The following is a 15,616-nucleotide window of genomic DNA, read 5'->3' on the forward strand; positions in this document are numbered from 1 at the left end:
ATTTTCGTAATGACTATATAAAATAAGTGATATAAAATTTAAGCCAAATGATATGAAGCATCCCCTGGGCCTAGATCCCGGGGGAGGGGGACGGGGGAGCCCGGGCCTGCCTGAACTTGTAAAAGCCTGATTGAGAAACGTGTTTGATGTCAAAACCACGTCTCATGAAAATCTTTCTGTATAATTTAAAGTTTCCTTGTTATCGCATGCATGCAGGCCACAATATGGGCAGTGTACAGCACACGGGCACCGCATCGAGATATGACGTGTCGGTTAACCCCGAGTGCACAACCCCCGCTCCCTCTGTACATTTCCGCGGCCCCCTTGCGAATCCTACACACTTGAGCCCCTGAAGCACCCCATTAATAATTTTAAGTTTACTTTTGTTATTAAGTTCATATATTCATTTCTTTAATGACTATATCCTACATTTTTCGAAATGACTATATCCTATAATTTTTGAAATGACTATATCCTAACATTTTTATTGAATATATCCTCAAACTAGTGATGGAAAATCTATTACAAATCATATTGTTATTACTGACAGAAAATTTAAGATAAAATATACCAAGCTGCCTCCTTTTTAGTTATACAGAGTTTTGTATTATTTGTCTGTTGGACAAAAAAATTAAATTAAATTTTTTTTTTTAATTTTTAGTTAATTCTACCATAAAAGCGTTTTTTTAAGTCTTTAAACTTAAAGTTTATTAAACTACTTTACTAGCGAACACGCAATTAAACGCTTGTCACTTTTTCACAGTCTATCGATAAAGTACTTCAATATGAGTGAAATTTAAAGTTTATAAAGTCGTTGAAAACGTATCTAAAGTAGCCATAAATAAAAATTTATTAATTTTCATACAAATATTTTGGGCATAGCACGGATAACCACATTTATTGAATAATGAAAGGGTTCAGAAATTCCAACTATTGGCCAGTAAAAAAAACATATTTCACATAAGTTTTGAACACGAAAAAACTTGAAAATGGCATACACATGGCAAACTAAAGTGGTTATGAAGCGATAAAATGTTACTATAAAATATGTCCGTGATAGCATATTTTCGGTTTAAAAATTAGAATTACACAATATATAATTTAATTGAGAGAAGTGACATTTAATAGCGTAATAATTCTATACAAAACTATATTTAATATTTAAATTAAGATTTTGAAAGCTGGAGCAATTGTTAAATGATTCAGCTATGATGGTGTTAGCATTCGCCGCAAGTGCTTTCGGAAACCATTTAAAACCAAAACCAGGATATATTATATATGAGACCAGTGTAAAACAACTTGACCAACTCCATTTCACTCACACGTGGGAGTTTGGGGGTGAAGTCTCCAACGGTAGCCAAATCCTACAAGTAGAAATTTGGGGTTGAAGGACCATATGGTATCGAAGCCCCTAAGTTAGGGCTAAGCCCCCAGTGAGTATAAATCTGGAAGCAAAGACACCAACAATTGGAAGATTGGAGGCGATGAGATGGGGTTTAAGGGAGGAAACCCTTAACGGGCGAGGCTCGTCCCCCAAGCAGAGTTGGTTTAGGGAGTTTTGGAATGAAGCCACAATTAGGGGAAATATTTTGACCATCGGGAAGGAGGGGGAAGCGAAACCCCCAACGAACGAAGCATAAATAAAAACAATTTCTTTATGCGCAGCTGAAATCATATATGTACTACATCATTAACTTAAACTTATTAAGATGAGGATATTCACAAATAAAGGTGCTTTGAGAACTTAAAAAACGTGCAAGTTAATAGATGACACGCTAAACCAAATGTTTTCAGTTTACGCTCATGTGGTAGGTCGTGGTTTCAACCGCAATCTCCCGGCCTATTTGGGAGTAACAAGTGCTGAGTTAGTAGTTAAGAGTGTTTCGGAGCCCACTATAACCTTGGAGGTCCCGTTGAATTAGACCTTTGTGGATCAAAATGAGACATAAAACCGAATTAAACAAATGACTTAAGAGAAATGATAGTATTTTAGTTGAAAAGAACAAATTCTGAGCTATTGTGCAAGCCAAACATCTTGCAAGCTTGGCTCTGTACTTGATGGAAACGCGCTCCTCGGGAAAGACCGCTAGAGCCTTACAGAAGGCAGAAACCTACAGAACCAAAAAAAAAAAAAAAAGCCGATTCGCCACAGCCTGGTTACACATTCTTGAAACATCTATCATCAAAGTGAAACTGGTGCGTGTATCTACAGGTATCTTTACTTTCACATGTTTGACTCACAGCTCTCTGTTCTCTGAATAAAAGTTTAGAGACGTTTGTCTCTATAGCTTCCTGATCAAAAAGCAAATAACTGTGAATCACTTGGTTTTCTATGATTTCCGCTCGGCTCCATATCGAGATAAGCACTACATGGTCAACATATTTTGACGGATAAAGAACTCGAAGAGAAGTGCCACGGCCAAGGAGGTTTTTCATTCTCGTTGGTCGCGCCCTAATGATTCGTATTCCTTTCTCCTGCTTTTCTTTCTGTCTCGCTTGCCTCCCACGCTCGGCGTGGTGGCGATGACAGTTGACAAAAAAAAACGTTTGGCCCACACTATATCAGCAGTGAAAATGTACCAATATCTTGCAGATACTAAAAAATTACTCCTGCAGAAAGACAGATAAAACACCACATTGTTTTCAGTTATATTTCAGACTTGGCCTCCAAAGTCTGCAGAGAGAAAAAGCCAACGTGAAAGTGTTCAGATATTGTGCACACATATATCGTTATCAATATAGGCTAAAATTTGACCACTGGTGGATAGAAAGATTTAAACACTGAAACAACACAGTTTAAGATGTGTTCTGATTCGATTGTTCTGAAAAATTATAACCTCTACCTGATTTTGAGTAAACTACATGCTCCATGAAAAAGAAGTTTAAGTCACACAGAGTCCATCTAGATGCCAAGGGAACCCACGAGATGAGTCCCATTTTCGCTGTCCACTGACGAGGCTCAGAGGGTCCTTGCTCCTTGCTGACAGACTTAAAAGTATGCAGACTAACTTTTGCAGTGATCACTTGCCAGTAGACCTGGTCAGCACCATGTGTCGCAAGATTTTATTTACATCAATATCGCAGCTAAACCCGATGACTGTCTAACCTTAAACGTAACAAAAGCTACTTAAAATTTTATTTAGACACACTAGTGGTTGGGTGTTGCATATAATCTGTTAAAAAATGGTGCTAACTGCACTAAATCTCGACAGTTATACCGACTAGCTTCGCCCCAAGGCACTAGCTAGAGCATAGTGACTAGCAATACGACACTGAGCGGTCAGTCAGAGGTCAGGCGGGGCCTGCAGTGTCACGGGAGTGAAGGAGAGACTAGCCTCGCCCCAGGGCGCTAGCTAGAGCAGAGTGACTAGCAATATGACACTGAGAGGTCAGTCAGAGGTCAGGCGGGGCCTGCAGTGTCACGGGAGTGAAGGAGAGACTAGCCTCGCCCCAGGGCGCTAGCTAGAGCAGAGTGACTAGCAATATGACACTGAGCGGTCAGTCAGAGGTCAGGCGGGGCCTGCAGTGTCACGGGAGTGAAGGAGAGACTAGCCTCGCCCCAGGGCGCTAGCTAGAGCAGAGTGACTAGCAATACGACACTGAGCGGTCAGTCAGAGGTCAGGCGGGGCCTGCAGTGTCACGGGAGTGAAGGAGAGACTAGCCTCGCCCCAGGGCGCTAGCTAGAGCAGAGTGACTAGCAATACGACACTGAGCGGTCAGTCAGAGGTCAGGCGGGGCCTGCAGTGTCACGGGAGTGAAGGAGAGACTAGCCTCGCCCCAGGGCGCTAGCTAGAGCAGAGTGACTAGCAATATGACACTGAGCGGTCAGTCAGAGGTCAGGCGGGGCCTCCAGTGTCACGGGAGTGAAGGAGAGGCTGAAGACTAGCCTCGCCCCAGGGCGCTAGCTAGAGCAGAGTGACTAGCAATACGACACTGAGCGGTCAGTCAGAGGTCAGGCGGGGCCTCCAGTGTCACGGGAGTGAAGGAGAGGCTGAAGACTAGCCTCGCCCCAGGGCGCTAGCTAGAGCAGAGTGACTAGCAATACGACACTGAGCGGTCAGTCAGAGGTCAGGCGGGGCCTCCAGTGTCACGGGAGTGAAGGAGAGGCTGAAGACTAGCCTCGCCCCAGGGCGCTAGCTAGAGCAGAGTGACTAGCAATATGACACTGAGCGGTCAGTCAGAGGTCAGGCGGGGCCTGCAGTGTCACGGGAGTGAAGGAGAGGCTGAAGACTAGCCTCGCCCCAGGGCGCTAGCTAGAGCAGAGTGACTAGCAATATGACACTGAGCGGTCAGTCAGAGGTCAGGCGGGGCCTCCAGTGTCACGGGAGTGAAGGAGAGGCTGAAGACTAGCCTCGCCCCAGGGCGCTAGCTAGAGCAGAGTGACTAGCAATGCGGTCAGTCAGAGGTCAGGCGGGGGAGCGAGGGGAGAGGCTGACCTGCTGAACACCTCCTTGAGCTCGTGCTCAGACACGAACTGGCCCAGGTTGGCGACGAATAGCGTGGAGCAGGGTGCGTTGTTGACGGCTTGGACGCCGTGCTGCGACGAGGACGAGCCGACGGGCGACGCTAGCGCCGGCGAGGGCAGGAAGTGCGGCAGCGAGGCGTGGATGGTGGTGAGGGCAGCCGCGGGGTGCGGTATGGACAGCGGCGGCTGCAACACACGCGTCGCGGCGGTCACCGCTGCTGCCCCCGGGTCCCAGCTCGCCCACCAGTCGCTCTGTCGACAAGCGAGCCTCCAGCAACATCCGGCGGCAGCTCCTTGAAACACTCACAATCACGCACTCCGTCCCCCGCCCTCATGCAAGCCCTTTAGCTGCTGCTTGCCAATTATTAGGCAATTACACACTATTATATTGAAATGCATTGAAATAAGAGCAGTTAAAAATATAATATAACAAAACATTTCAAATAAAAATATCAACCCAAACATTTTGATATAAATTTAATTTTTTACAATAATAAAGAAATAAACAAAATTATTTTAAAGATAATTACAAAAACTTAATAAAAATATTGACTTGATTTTACTTAATCAAATTAATTAATTAAAGTAAGTACATTATATTTCAATACACAGGAAGTGGTAAGAATTTCGTAAGGTACACTATTACTTTTGTAACTATTGCGGCCTACCTCCTAGCATAGATTAAAATGACACATATCTGGTGAACTGCACTTTTACAAACCCTTCAAATACATGCTGATCTCCTTGGAGTTATCTGGGCACACTGCCATCTTAGAAACTGAACTGGTAAGGATAGTGGGTTTGAGCATAGCATTATATATAATTTTAGGTTTGTATATTTTTGTACACGAGATTTCCTTAGCATTTTAAGTATTCCAGTAATATATTTTTAGAGTTTGTATGTACACTCTACACAATACGATGATAATATGAACAAGGCTGGAATTCGTTTCCTGTGGTAGTATACAGGTACTTATTGGTAGAATATGTTTAAAATATTGACTAAATGACGTACTTCAATAGCTACAAGTAATGTAATTTCTAAGGAAATTTCTGTTGCATACGCTCTTTGTAATTTTTTGCATTGACTTGTTAACCATGCTTTATCAAATAATAACCTACTGACGCCGTTAATTTGCTATAATTTTTTCAAACTGGGTGTATTTACAAAGAAGTCCGTTGAGATTTAAGTAATTGTAAATAAACGTTCATTGCATATAATCCTAACACACATAACCAAACAAACCTAATTTGTGCTTTCTGTGAAAACTTTATTTACATTAGGATTTATTCACCATAAATAGCAGATAAAGGTTTTTTGGCTGAAAAAAGATTCAGGTTCATGAGATTTGTGTTTGCATAGTTTTACTTATATATGAATTCAGATTTGCTTAACACACAAAATTATTTTAAAAAATGCAAAAATACCATGTTATTACAGATCCATCTATAAATTTTTAAGTGACAAAACCACTTTACAAAAGTAAAGCACAACTCAATAAATCATTCAAGACAATATTTTAGATGATCAAAACCAAAATACATACACGCACTAACAAGAATTTTATTACATATAGTAAGATGAAAAAGACAAATTTTTACACTCTCACACCTGGTCATTTTCAAAGGGTCAGATAATAACTGATGTAAATTTGTGCTTTGTGTTATGAGTTTTATTACTTGTAGGTTATTTCGGGACATAAAGTTCTCCAATAAGATCAGTTATGTTAGAATGAAAACAGCTTGGCTTCCGGAAAAGAAGCAAACGAGAGAATGCGATAGGGAACTGTATGATGACGTGTGGAGGCGGGAGGGGGCTCGTGTGCCCTGGCTCTGACATCTCAATTCCGCGCCGAGCGCCGCTGTTGCGAGCAGAGCGGGCACAGCCAAGCAAACAGTCGACCGCGACGGCACGTAATTGGCGAATGGCAGCTCCTTGCACTCCCTCCAAGCCCCAAGCATCGCCCCGGCCGATGATTAATTCAAATGTCGGTCGGGAGGGGGGGGAGGGGTCGCCCCCGCGCCGAGCCCACGACAAGCCGCGCGCTCCTCTGGGGTGCCCGGGGGGGGGGGGAGGGGGGGGGAGCGCGATCTAAATAAAACAAGCGGGCAGTCGACCGCCGCGAATCAATGTCCACGTGACCTTGTTGCCATGGAGACCGCAGGGCCACGTGACTCGGCCGGCCTCGCCTGCCGTGCGGCGCGCGGAGCGACGCGGGATATTGACCACGGAGGGCTGTCGGAGCTGGTCCTCCACGCGCCTGCCTCGCGACCGCGAGCCGAGCACCACGCCTCTGTTGGGCCCCAATTACTTGCTACGCAGCAGGTATTTTGTTACTATCAAAATTTAAGCATGAATTTGAACTATGAATTCATTTATTGGATGGAACCGTTTACTCTTGCTTTTTAAAAAAAACGGAATAATAATAATGATTTGTACTGTTATCATAGTGACAATGAGTTATTTTATTGTATTAGGTAGAAGAGTTAAAAATCTAATGGCGTCTTCTGTACACGGCTAGGGAAACTTATATGATTAAGAGTTAAGCGATAATTTTTTTAATATCTACTTTATCATCATCTGCCCTTAATTTATTGATTGACCTCATTAGTACATGCATTGTAATGGGCTCGTGTGACGATTTAAAATCTGAGTTATAATGAAAGCAGTGATTGATTAACACCGTGCAAGACTTACTTCAATACAATGGAACAAAACTAACCTATTTCGGGAGCATCTATTCGAAAATTGCTGTTGACATTATTTTCATGTATGGAATTTTATTCTAGAGTACTGCCATCGACCTGATAATTTTAAATGAACAAGAAAAAATATCATTTATTCAATAAAAACTGGAGAGGTGAATATTAGATAAAGTACGTAAAAGCGAAAAGTCCCCAACGAACTGCGAGCCAACGATGACTGTCGTAGTGGTGGAGAAGGCGTATATCAGCTGGACAGGCTGAAACTATACACTGTCCGTCTTATGCAAATACCATCTGCAAAGTTTCGGTGAATACTATAAAGCTGAGGTTGGTTCAAAGAGGTCTCTGTTGCTAACATGAAAGCGCTTATATTTTGGATGTACCAATCGCCGATCGAAACTATGAACCTAGAAGATACATAAACATGACGAAGCTGTATTGAAATAAATTGATTTTGATGAGGAAATTGTTAAGAGATTCGATTTTTCACACGTCTTTCGTGATTATGCACATCGTATATCGTTATCAAGAAAATATTCGAAGCACGAAATAATTAACCAAGAAACAAATCTGTTTCACACTGATGTTTCAATAATACCCATACCATTAATCAATTAAAAGCCAATTGTATTCCGCAACAAACCGCGGCGCGGGAAGAAACAAAGCAATCGCCAAGCGGTTTGGCGTATCGCTGGATCGAGGCGTGGAGGCGCTCGTATTTCGGACCACTGGCCCAGCGAACTGCAATTTAAAAGGCTGTTAATGTTTTAAAGTTCCATTTCACGAGAGTACACTTGCTCTTTCGCCAAGTAAATAAATAATGCGTTGCTCAGAACTGACTTTAAGTTACGATCTTAAAGTGCGTCTACGGGCAGAGACTTTGTGCTGGTGCGAACGACACATGTCCTAGCTTCGACATTCACTGGTCCTCTCTACAAATAACGGCTTTCGGCCGGCCTATTCATGTGACCATCCTGATTGAACTATTGAGCCCTGTCCACCGCCTGGGCAAGCAGCATACGGTTTTTTCGAAATGACGCTGAGAGGACTCCACGTATTGTGTTTACCTAACAAAACAATAATAAAGTTCTCCCTACTGAAAGCTATCAGTGACGAGACACACAAGCTCCTAACTCTTGCGGAACTGTAGGGTGTCCATAAAAGAATGTCCCGATTTTATTGTTATAATATAACAGTTTAATTTAGACTATTTACAAAAAATGTATAGATCAAATTGAAGATAAAATAACCGAGTATTTCTTTAAAATGTTACAAATGTCCTATATTTGCACCTTTAATTATACGGCACACATCCTACCTAAAGTCCCATTCTTTTCACACTTTGGTTAACAAGTCCGGAGTAATTGAAACAATAGCATCTTAAATTCTGTGTCTCAACTTTGGCAATCATTAGGTAGCGGCGAACGTAGACACGCTCTTTTATAAAGCCCCAAAGGGGAAAAAAAATCGCATGGCGTTAAGTCAGGTGAATGTGGATGCCAGCGAAGAAGAGCTCTGTTGTCTCGACCATTACGACCGATCCAACAGTCATCTTACTTTAAAGCATGTAACAACTGTAATCGGTATGAACTTTAAACGAAACGCACGTTGAACTGAAATTACCGCTTCACTCTTACCAAATTGCAGAAAACAAAACGCTTTGCGTTCAGGAGTCGCCACTTCACGTAGGGGGCGCTGCAAGCGAGAAAACAACAAATCAGTACTCGCGCATGCGCGTATCCAAAACTGTTTGAGTAACTCTTTAATTTTGGTCTTAAACAAACTCTCTACAATGCTTATATTTGATACTAATAAAATTTAAAACTTGAACATTCTTTTGTATACATACTGTATTCTGTTTCGTGAAGTGAGGGAAATAAAGGTCCATGCAGCAGCACACGTCAGTACTCAAAAATTCATGACTAAATGTACTTAAAAAAATTTAGTTTGTAGCAATTTTCAATACCAGCTGTTTTTGGATCAGAAAAATTAATAATTTGTGTTCGAATAGAGACTATATATTTGACTGGAGATTTTATAGAAATTTATTTCTAAGAGAACGATATTAATATGTAAAAATTTTCAGTATTTGCAAATTTTGTCGTTTCGATATGTAACGATTATTTTATTGTACGTTTTAACAACCGAAAAAAACTATAATTAGCTAAAGTGACTTTATAATTTTATTAATTTTTTTGTATGTAATGATTTAATGGAATTATAAACATTGGTACTTTTAAAGGTGTCGAAATATTTCGTATGTAGTTCGGACCGTCGACCAGCTATGTGCAACGCCGAGTGCGAGGGCGCTTGTGCGCTTCTTGCGTGCGGCCCCGGAATGATTTAAGCCGTCCGCGTGACAGCGGGAGTCAGTTTGCGTGGCGGTGTCTGAACACAGGGGCAATTTGGAGGCGACGTGCGGTGCAACTGATCGCGGAAACACAACTCCCGCGTATCGCTCGGGGTTTTACCCGTCGGATTACTGTCCGGGTCAAAGGCTCCCCATCCGCACATAATTGTTCGCGGAATATTTACAGTTCGCACAATTACCGAGTTGCCTCGCGCTTCATTGCAGGAGCTGATCCGTCGTTGTCACGGGCTTTCCTCCGACATAAAACTTGCGTCAATTGCTCGCATACACCAAAGACCCAAGGTGCTAGCATTACTTAATTTTGAGCTTACATTTTTGCTTACTAGTTGTTAAAATATATGTGAAAGTATTATACAATAGCACCGAACCCAAACTTAAACTGAAAATGCTAAGTCTGTATCTAACTAAATACTTCTGTGTTGGTAACGAATCAAGGAAACTGGAAGTTTCACAATGCCATAACATAAAATCCAGAAAAAACCCCTTGTTTTAGGGAATACCTGATATTAAATATGAATTGCACTTGGTCTTGACCCCTGTACTGTGGCATTGCGGTAGAGAACTCACCTCAGGGAACATTGTATGATTGAGATGTGGGTTTATGATAACGATTTAGAAATAATAAAATATGGTTTGGTCAATGCAAAAAAATATACATGTAGACATTAAAAAATACATACGTAAGCTAAAGAATTGTATTGGTATAATATTTTCTTAGATTTATGCATCACGATATTATTTCTCTTAGTCGACACTTAATATGGCAAGAAAACAAACAAGATGAACAATTTGAAAAATAAAAAAAATTGTGCGAGTTCATTTTTAGTGTGCCCAGTGAACAACGCTTGCGTGTGAGGAGACAGGTAAGTGCACTATTTGTAGCAATCTACGTACGTCACAGTTATCAATATATTATGTGTGTTTTTACAGAATTTACATTAAAGCCACGAACATTGAGAAAACAAAATTTCATATTGTAGCAGTATACAAAAAAAAACATTTTAATTGTGTGCGGGAGTAAGCCAAGACAAAGTTCACGCACAATTTAATTGATAAACTAGTTAAGTAAAAGTTTTAAGTGGTGGTAAATACTAGAGTGGCCAGCAAGCCACTCGTAGCAGGTGGGGTGCAGTTTTGAGCAGGCTTGCTGATACCACTCACACCACGCGAAGGCATCTAGGTTAGTAATGCTGTGTCACTATGTGTCACAAACAAACCATGCTGTCAGATTAGCTTTACGAACACACGTTAGTTTCATGAAATATACTCAGAAGAATATTCTGTGTGTTAATTTGTTAATGTGAACAAGTATTGCATCCTGCGTTTAAGTGCTAATGATACAAAGAACGTGAACAATGAAAGGGAAAATGTTTTTAATATAACAATACATTTTAATTGGAATATACCTTACAAAATACAGTCTACTCTAGGGGTGACAGTACTGTACAAAGCTGTGAAAACAACGCGTGCTGTTTGGTGACGTTTTAGAGGATGTTACACGAATACGATTTATATGTAAGACTGTTTCAGAATAATGGAGCATGCTGGGGAATCTTCTCTCTCTCTCTCTCTCTCGAAGTAATGTGTAACCAACTGCATGCTTGGGGTTGAATGCTAGTGAACACTAGAACAGGAGCTAGCTAATACAACTGCTACTGGCATGTTACACAGAGAATATGGTTTTACTACGAAGTCAGGACACTTGTAGCGATATTATTCTATTCTAGAAGTTCTAAGGGAATTTCACTGAAATAATTCACTCAAGCCTTCAAAAACCTTTATTTGCATTATTTTAAACGGGATGTGACGTCTGGCGGAGCAAGTAATGGGTTGTTTGCTAATAACCATGAATCGTGACACTAACAAGACAAGGTAAGCGTTTGCGCATCTTCCCCCACTACTACCCCCCCCCTTCTCCAGTGAAAAGCATGTTCGCTGTCGTCACACGGCATTCAGGTAGCAACGGGACCCCAGCTCTCGGCTATTGGTTGGGAAGGGGGGGGGGAGAATGTCAGTTGCAAAACATGACTCAATAAGTTAGAGTATGGCCTTGGAATATGTACAAATTCATGGCTTTAAATACTAAACCTTAACAATTTTATACAACTGTTTATATAAAAAAAATATATTGACATGAATTTAAGCATGTCAGAAAACATAACTCCAGCCTCCAAACTAAATAAATTAATAAACAATTCTGGATAGTAATGTGCTTTGGCCCCCCCCCCCCTCTTTTTTTAAGGAGCCGCACCTGTGATCAACTACGAGCTTGAGCGAGTCCACGTCGTGCAAATATAGCAACTTTATACTGCTAGGTCTACATCTGCAAAAATTATGGAGAGCAATATATTCATTATTTTTGGTTTGCTTGTAAAAAAACTAAGAAATGGGCAGTCCAAAGGGAAATTAATCTCGTTCGTCAAGTATTTTAAATATTAAAAAAAATTGCTTGTGTGAAACAAATTTTTTTGTAAACCTACACAAGTAGTATATAATAGGGCATTCTGGGACAGGTTCAAGGTTGTGGAACCTGTCGAGCGGACCTCCATATTGTATTTTGATGTCACGGTAGCCATATTGAATTCGCCATTTTATATTCTAGAAATGTCTGCCATTTTGAATTCTAAGACATCCCGCCAATTCTTTTTCCACAATTCTGAATTATGGCATCATGTCCGCAATTTGAAAATCCGCAATTTTAACTAGATACAACCGGGAAAAATGTTAAAATTACAAAAATTATTTTATTACAATTTCGATAATATTTTGAATAAAAATGCTTTATCATCTTGGATACCTCGGTTAGAACCCAGTGAGGGCTTCTGCCATATTGAAAATCTGTAATTATTATCAGAGATTATGGAAAAATAATATAAAATTTAAAAAAAAATATTTGAACTCATTATAATAAAATATATCTTATGTAACGAAGCTCGCAGTCCTCGGTTTGAATCCGGAGGGTCATTCAATTAAAAATGACAAATGGCCCCTCCTCTATGATGTCCTCAATCATACTGATCACCCACCACTTTCATCAAGGAAGGTATTACATCAGCCAATAATGACATCACGCCTGCCATATCCGATCCACCTGATATCTGCTAGAGAGCGCTGCCGTAATATTTGTTTTCAGTACTTGCTACAAGGAGCATTAGTGTCAAGTAGTACACACATCCTTAGCCAGCGTGTGCTGCTGCCATATTGGTTTATTTTACCTGCAATTTGGACGACAACTAAAGGCACTAATTATAGCACACATTTTATGTATGAAGGCTCAAACGAGTATATTTTCACTGTGAGTGCCATTTCAGCATTAGCTGAGAATTTTTAAAGGCACATACTAGTTCAAATTTGTCACAAAACTGATACTGATTGCCATACATTTCATTAAGTTTGCATTAGGAAGGACAGCCGTAGTCAATTTGCAGGACTATGAATTCAGGGAACTCCATCACACAACTCGCTCAGCCAATTATTCCGTACGGGCTCGGCCATTTATCCAGCAACGTAAAAGATGCCACATGGATTCTATAGTAGTCAATCATCGAGAGAGTTTTTTTTCTTGGAGGTACAAAATGTTTCCTTCGTCACACTCCAGGCCTGGTAATATTTGCATAGCCGTTCGTTGATAGTTTACTTTTATCAGTCATTAGTTCCCAAGGATACTGAGGCAAGAAGATGCTGGTTCGAGTCCTGCAGTATTCGTAGATGACATCCATTTTCTTGAGGGTGAAGTTGTTTTGGCTATGGAACCTTGCATTTTGCAGTAGATTTTGATGTTAGCATTTTGTGGTCATAACCTAATTAAACTCTTAAAAGCACTGGTATTTATGAGAGAATTCTAAAAAACTGTCTATACATTAAAACGGTGAAAGTCAATCGTGAAGTATCAGACAAAAGAAAAAGTGATGGGTGGGATATCTCCGCTAGTCGATATCTCGATCCTAAATTTGATGATTTTTTAATTTATTTGATTGTTCTATTTGAAAACTTTAAACCCCATTAATTGAGTCTTGATCTTAAAACTGTCGGGCTCAGTATCGGCAACTGTTCGCGACCAATTTTTTAATAATTATTACACATTTTTAATATAGTGGATGCCCTCGGTACGTTCGAACAAAGGACACCATGATGTAACTATTATTTAATTAAAATTTTAATTAAATATTTTAATAAATTTAATATTTTTCCAGTTTTTCACTAAAAACTACAAATTTTCAAGATGGCAGATGTGATTACATAAATAAAAATTGTGAAAAACAAAATGAATGAATGTTCAAAATTTGAAGATGGCGGAATCCAATATGGTGGATCAAAGAGGGCCGCCAGGGTAAAGGTCATGTTACAAGGTCAAGGTTATCCAAGATGGCTGCCAAGATGTTATTATACAAGATGGTGGTCAGCTCCATAGGCTCTACAACCTTGAACCTGTTCCAGGATGCCTTTTCATATACTACTTACACATGTTATATTTAAGATTTATAAACTGCTAAACCCTTTTCATTATTTACTCTGCTGTTAAACAAATGTATTTACATACTTTTTTTTTACTTAATTAAGAAGTTGGAATAGGCTGGATGTTACAAAAATTTTATTAAAAAATAAATATAATAAAAATATTTTGTTTAGGTTCCCATTATACACGCAAACAAACACACAAACATACATACATGCACGCAGCTGTGCTATGGAAACCTATTTGAGTTGTGATAGTTCAGCGCGTGACAGCAGTAATCTCCCTTGTCTTCATGCGCGCAGCAAGCCGCGTTGAATGCCGCGTGACGTAGTGTGTAGTATTGTTCCAAACTTGTTCTCTTATTGTGCACCCCTGACAATAATCGCTAAAAAAATAATAATTTAATCTAAGATTCTTTCTACAAAACGAACTTTAAAATCGAAACGAAAATATTTGTTTGTTTTTTTATCCTATGAAAAACATCCTATATATTATAAAATAATTTCGCAAAAAAACACAGGGGTAAAATTTGCAAATATCATTAAAAATCATCAATATGGCTGATAGTTAAATTTATTACAAGGAAAACGGTAACTGTTAAGGTAACTCTGGGTGCTAAGTGCAAAGAAGACACAAAACATGGTGTCACACGTGGTAAAATAGTCTGTGTGCTCAGACGTGCCTCTGAAAACAATGTAGCTAACTAAATAACGTAAGAATTATTTTTACAAGAATCTTGCTCTATTTTTAAAGTTAACAGATAATATGTGATTCAAGGGTAAACTTCAATATTATTTAAGTTCACTAACTTAAGTAACCTTTGTAATATAAACTTAAAAAAAGTAATTTGTCAAATGTAAGGTTGCTGTAGGAACATTTAGTTTTAGTTACCAAGAGATATCAATGTTCGTAGTAGTTCCGCAGCATTGAAGTGGTCATATTAAGGTGAACAAAAGTTCAATATCACATGTTTTCTGTTCGTGTAATCTATCAATAACTTAAAAGAAACGGGTGAAGTTTTCCCCAACAAACTGCAATTCGATCACTTCTTGATCCCTCAAGAAAAATCCACACTCCTATTAGGTACTAATGTAATCAAATTTAGAGGCCTTAAAAAGGGTTCTAAACATGAAAAACTTCGTGTTAGCTAAAAATCTTTTATTTAATGGTTTTGAGCACAACCCAAAATGATGACCGGAAAATGAAATAAAAATAATAAATAAGAATTTTATTTACATTTAGTTGAATGTGTTTAGTAGAGAATTTGTGTCTTCCATGCCACTGATATATTATTTAAGTATATTTTTAAAATTACTTTTAATAGAGGTGTTAGTTTTATAGGAAATTAAAATGTTTGCGTTATTTCGCGTCCATCTGGCAAACTGAAACATGTGGTTAGCCTGCGGCCGGGGTCGGCAGACCGCGGCTCGCGAGCCGCATGCGGCTCTTGTCACAGCGTGTGCACAGTGTGTGACGGCTCTACAACTCTGCGCTGACAGAGCGCCGAACAAAATCAAACGGCCCAATCACAAGGCATGTCCTGAACTTGCGCGCACCTGCCATCGCACCCCTGCCCCACACCCGGTGCTTTATATTCCATAGTTAATTAATTTAAATA

The 15,616-nt window shown here is 39.8% G+C and overlaps 1 protein-coding gene across 5 annotated transcripts in view; it reads right to left on the minus strand.

Moving 5' to 3' along the window:
* The window catches only part of LOC134527457 (U1 small nuclear ribonucleoprotein A-like), a 120,900-nt gene that overhangs the window by 41,921 nt on the left and 63,363 nt on the right, over positions 1-15,616 (minus strand). For 4 of the 5 annotated variants that reach the window (XM_063360152.1, XM_063360149.1, XM_063360153.1 and 1 more), the window contains one exon: positions 4,437-4,717. In XM_063360152.1, the coding sequence (XP_063216222.1) occupies positions 4,437-4,717 (281 nt within the window). The remainder of the gene's footprint in view (positions 1-4,436; positions 4,718-15,616) is intronic. The other variant, XM_063360150.1, reaches the window with a different exon arrangement.

The sequence above is a fragment of the Bacillus rossius genome, chromosome 1 (assembly GCF_032445375.1).
Source record: "Bacillus rossius redtenbacheri isolate Brsri chromosome 1, Brsri_v3, whole genome shotgun sequence".
Taxonomy (NCBI): domain Eukaryota; kingdom Metazoa; phylum Arthropoda; class Insecta; order Phasmatodea; family Bacillidae; genus Bacillus; species Bacillus rossius.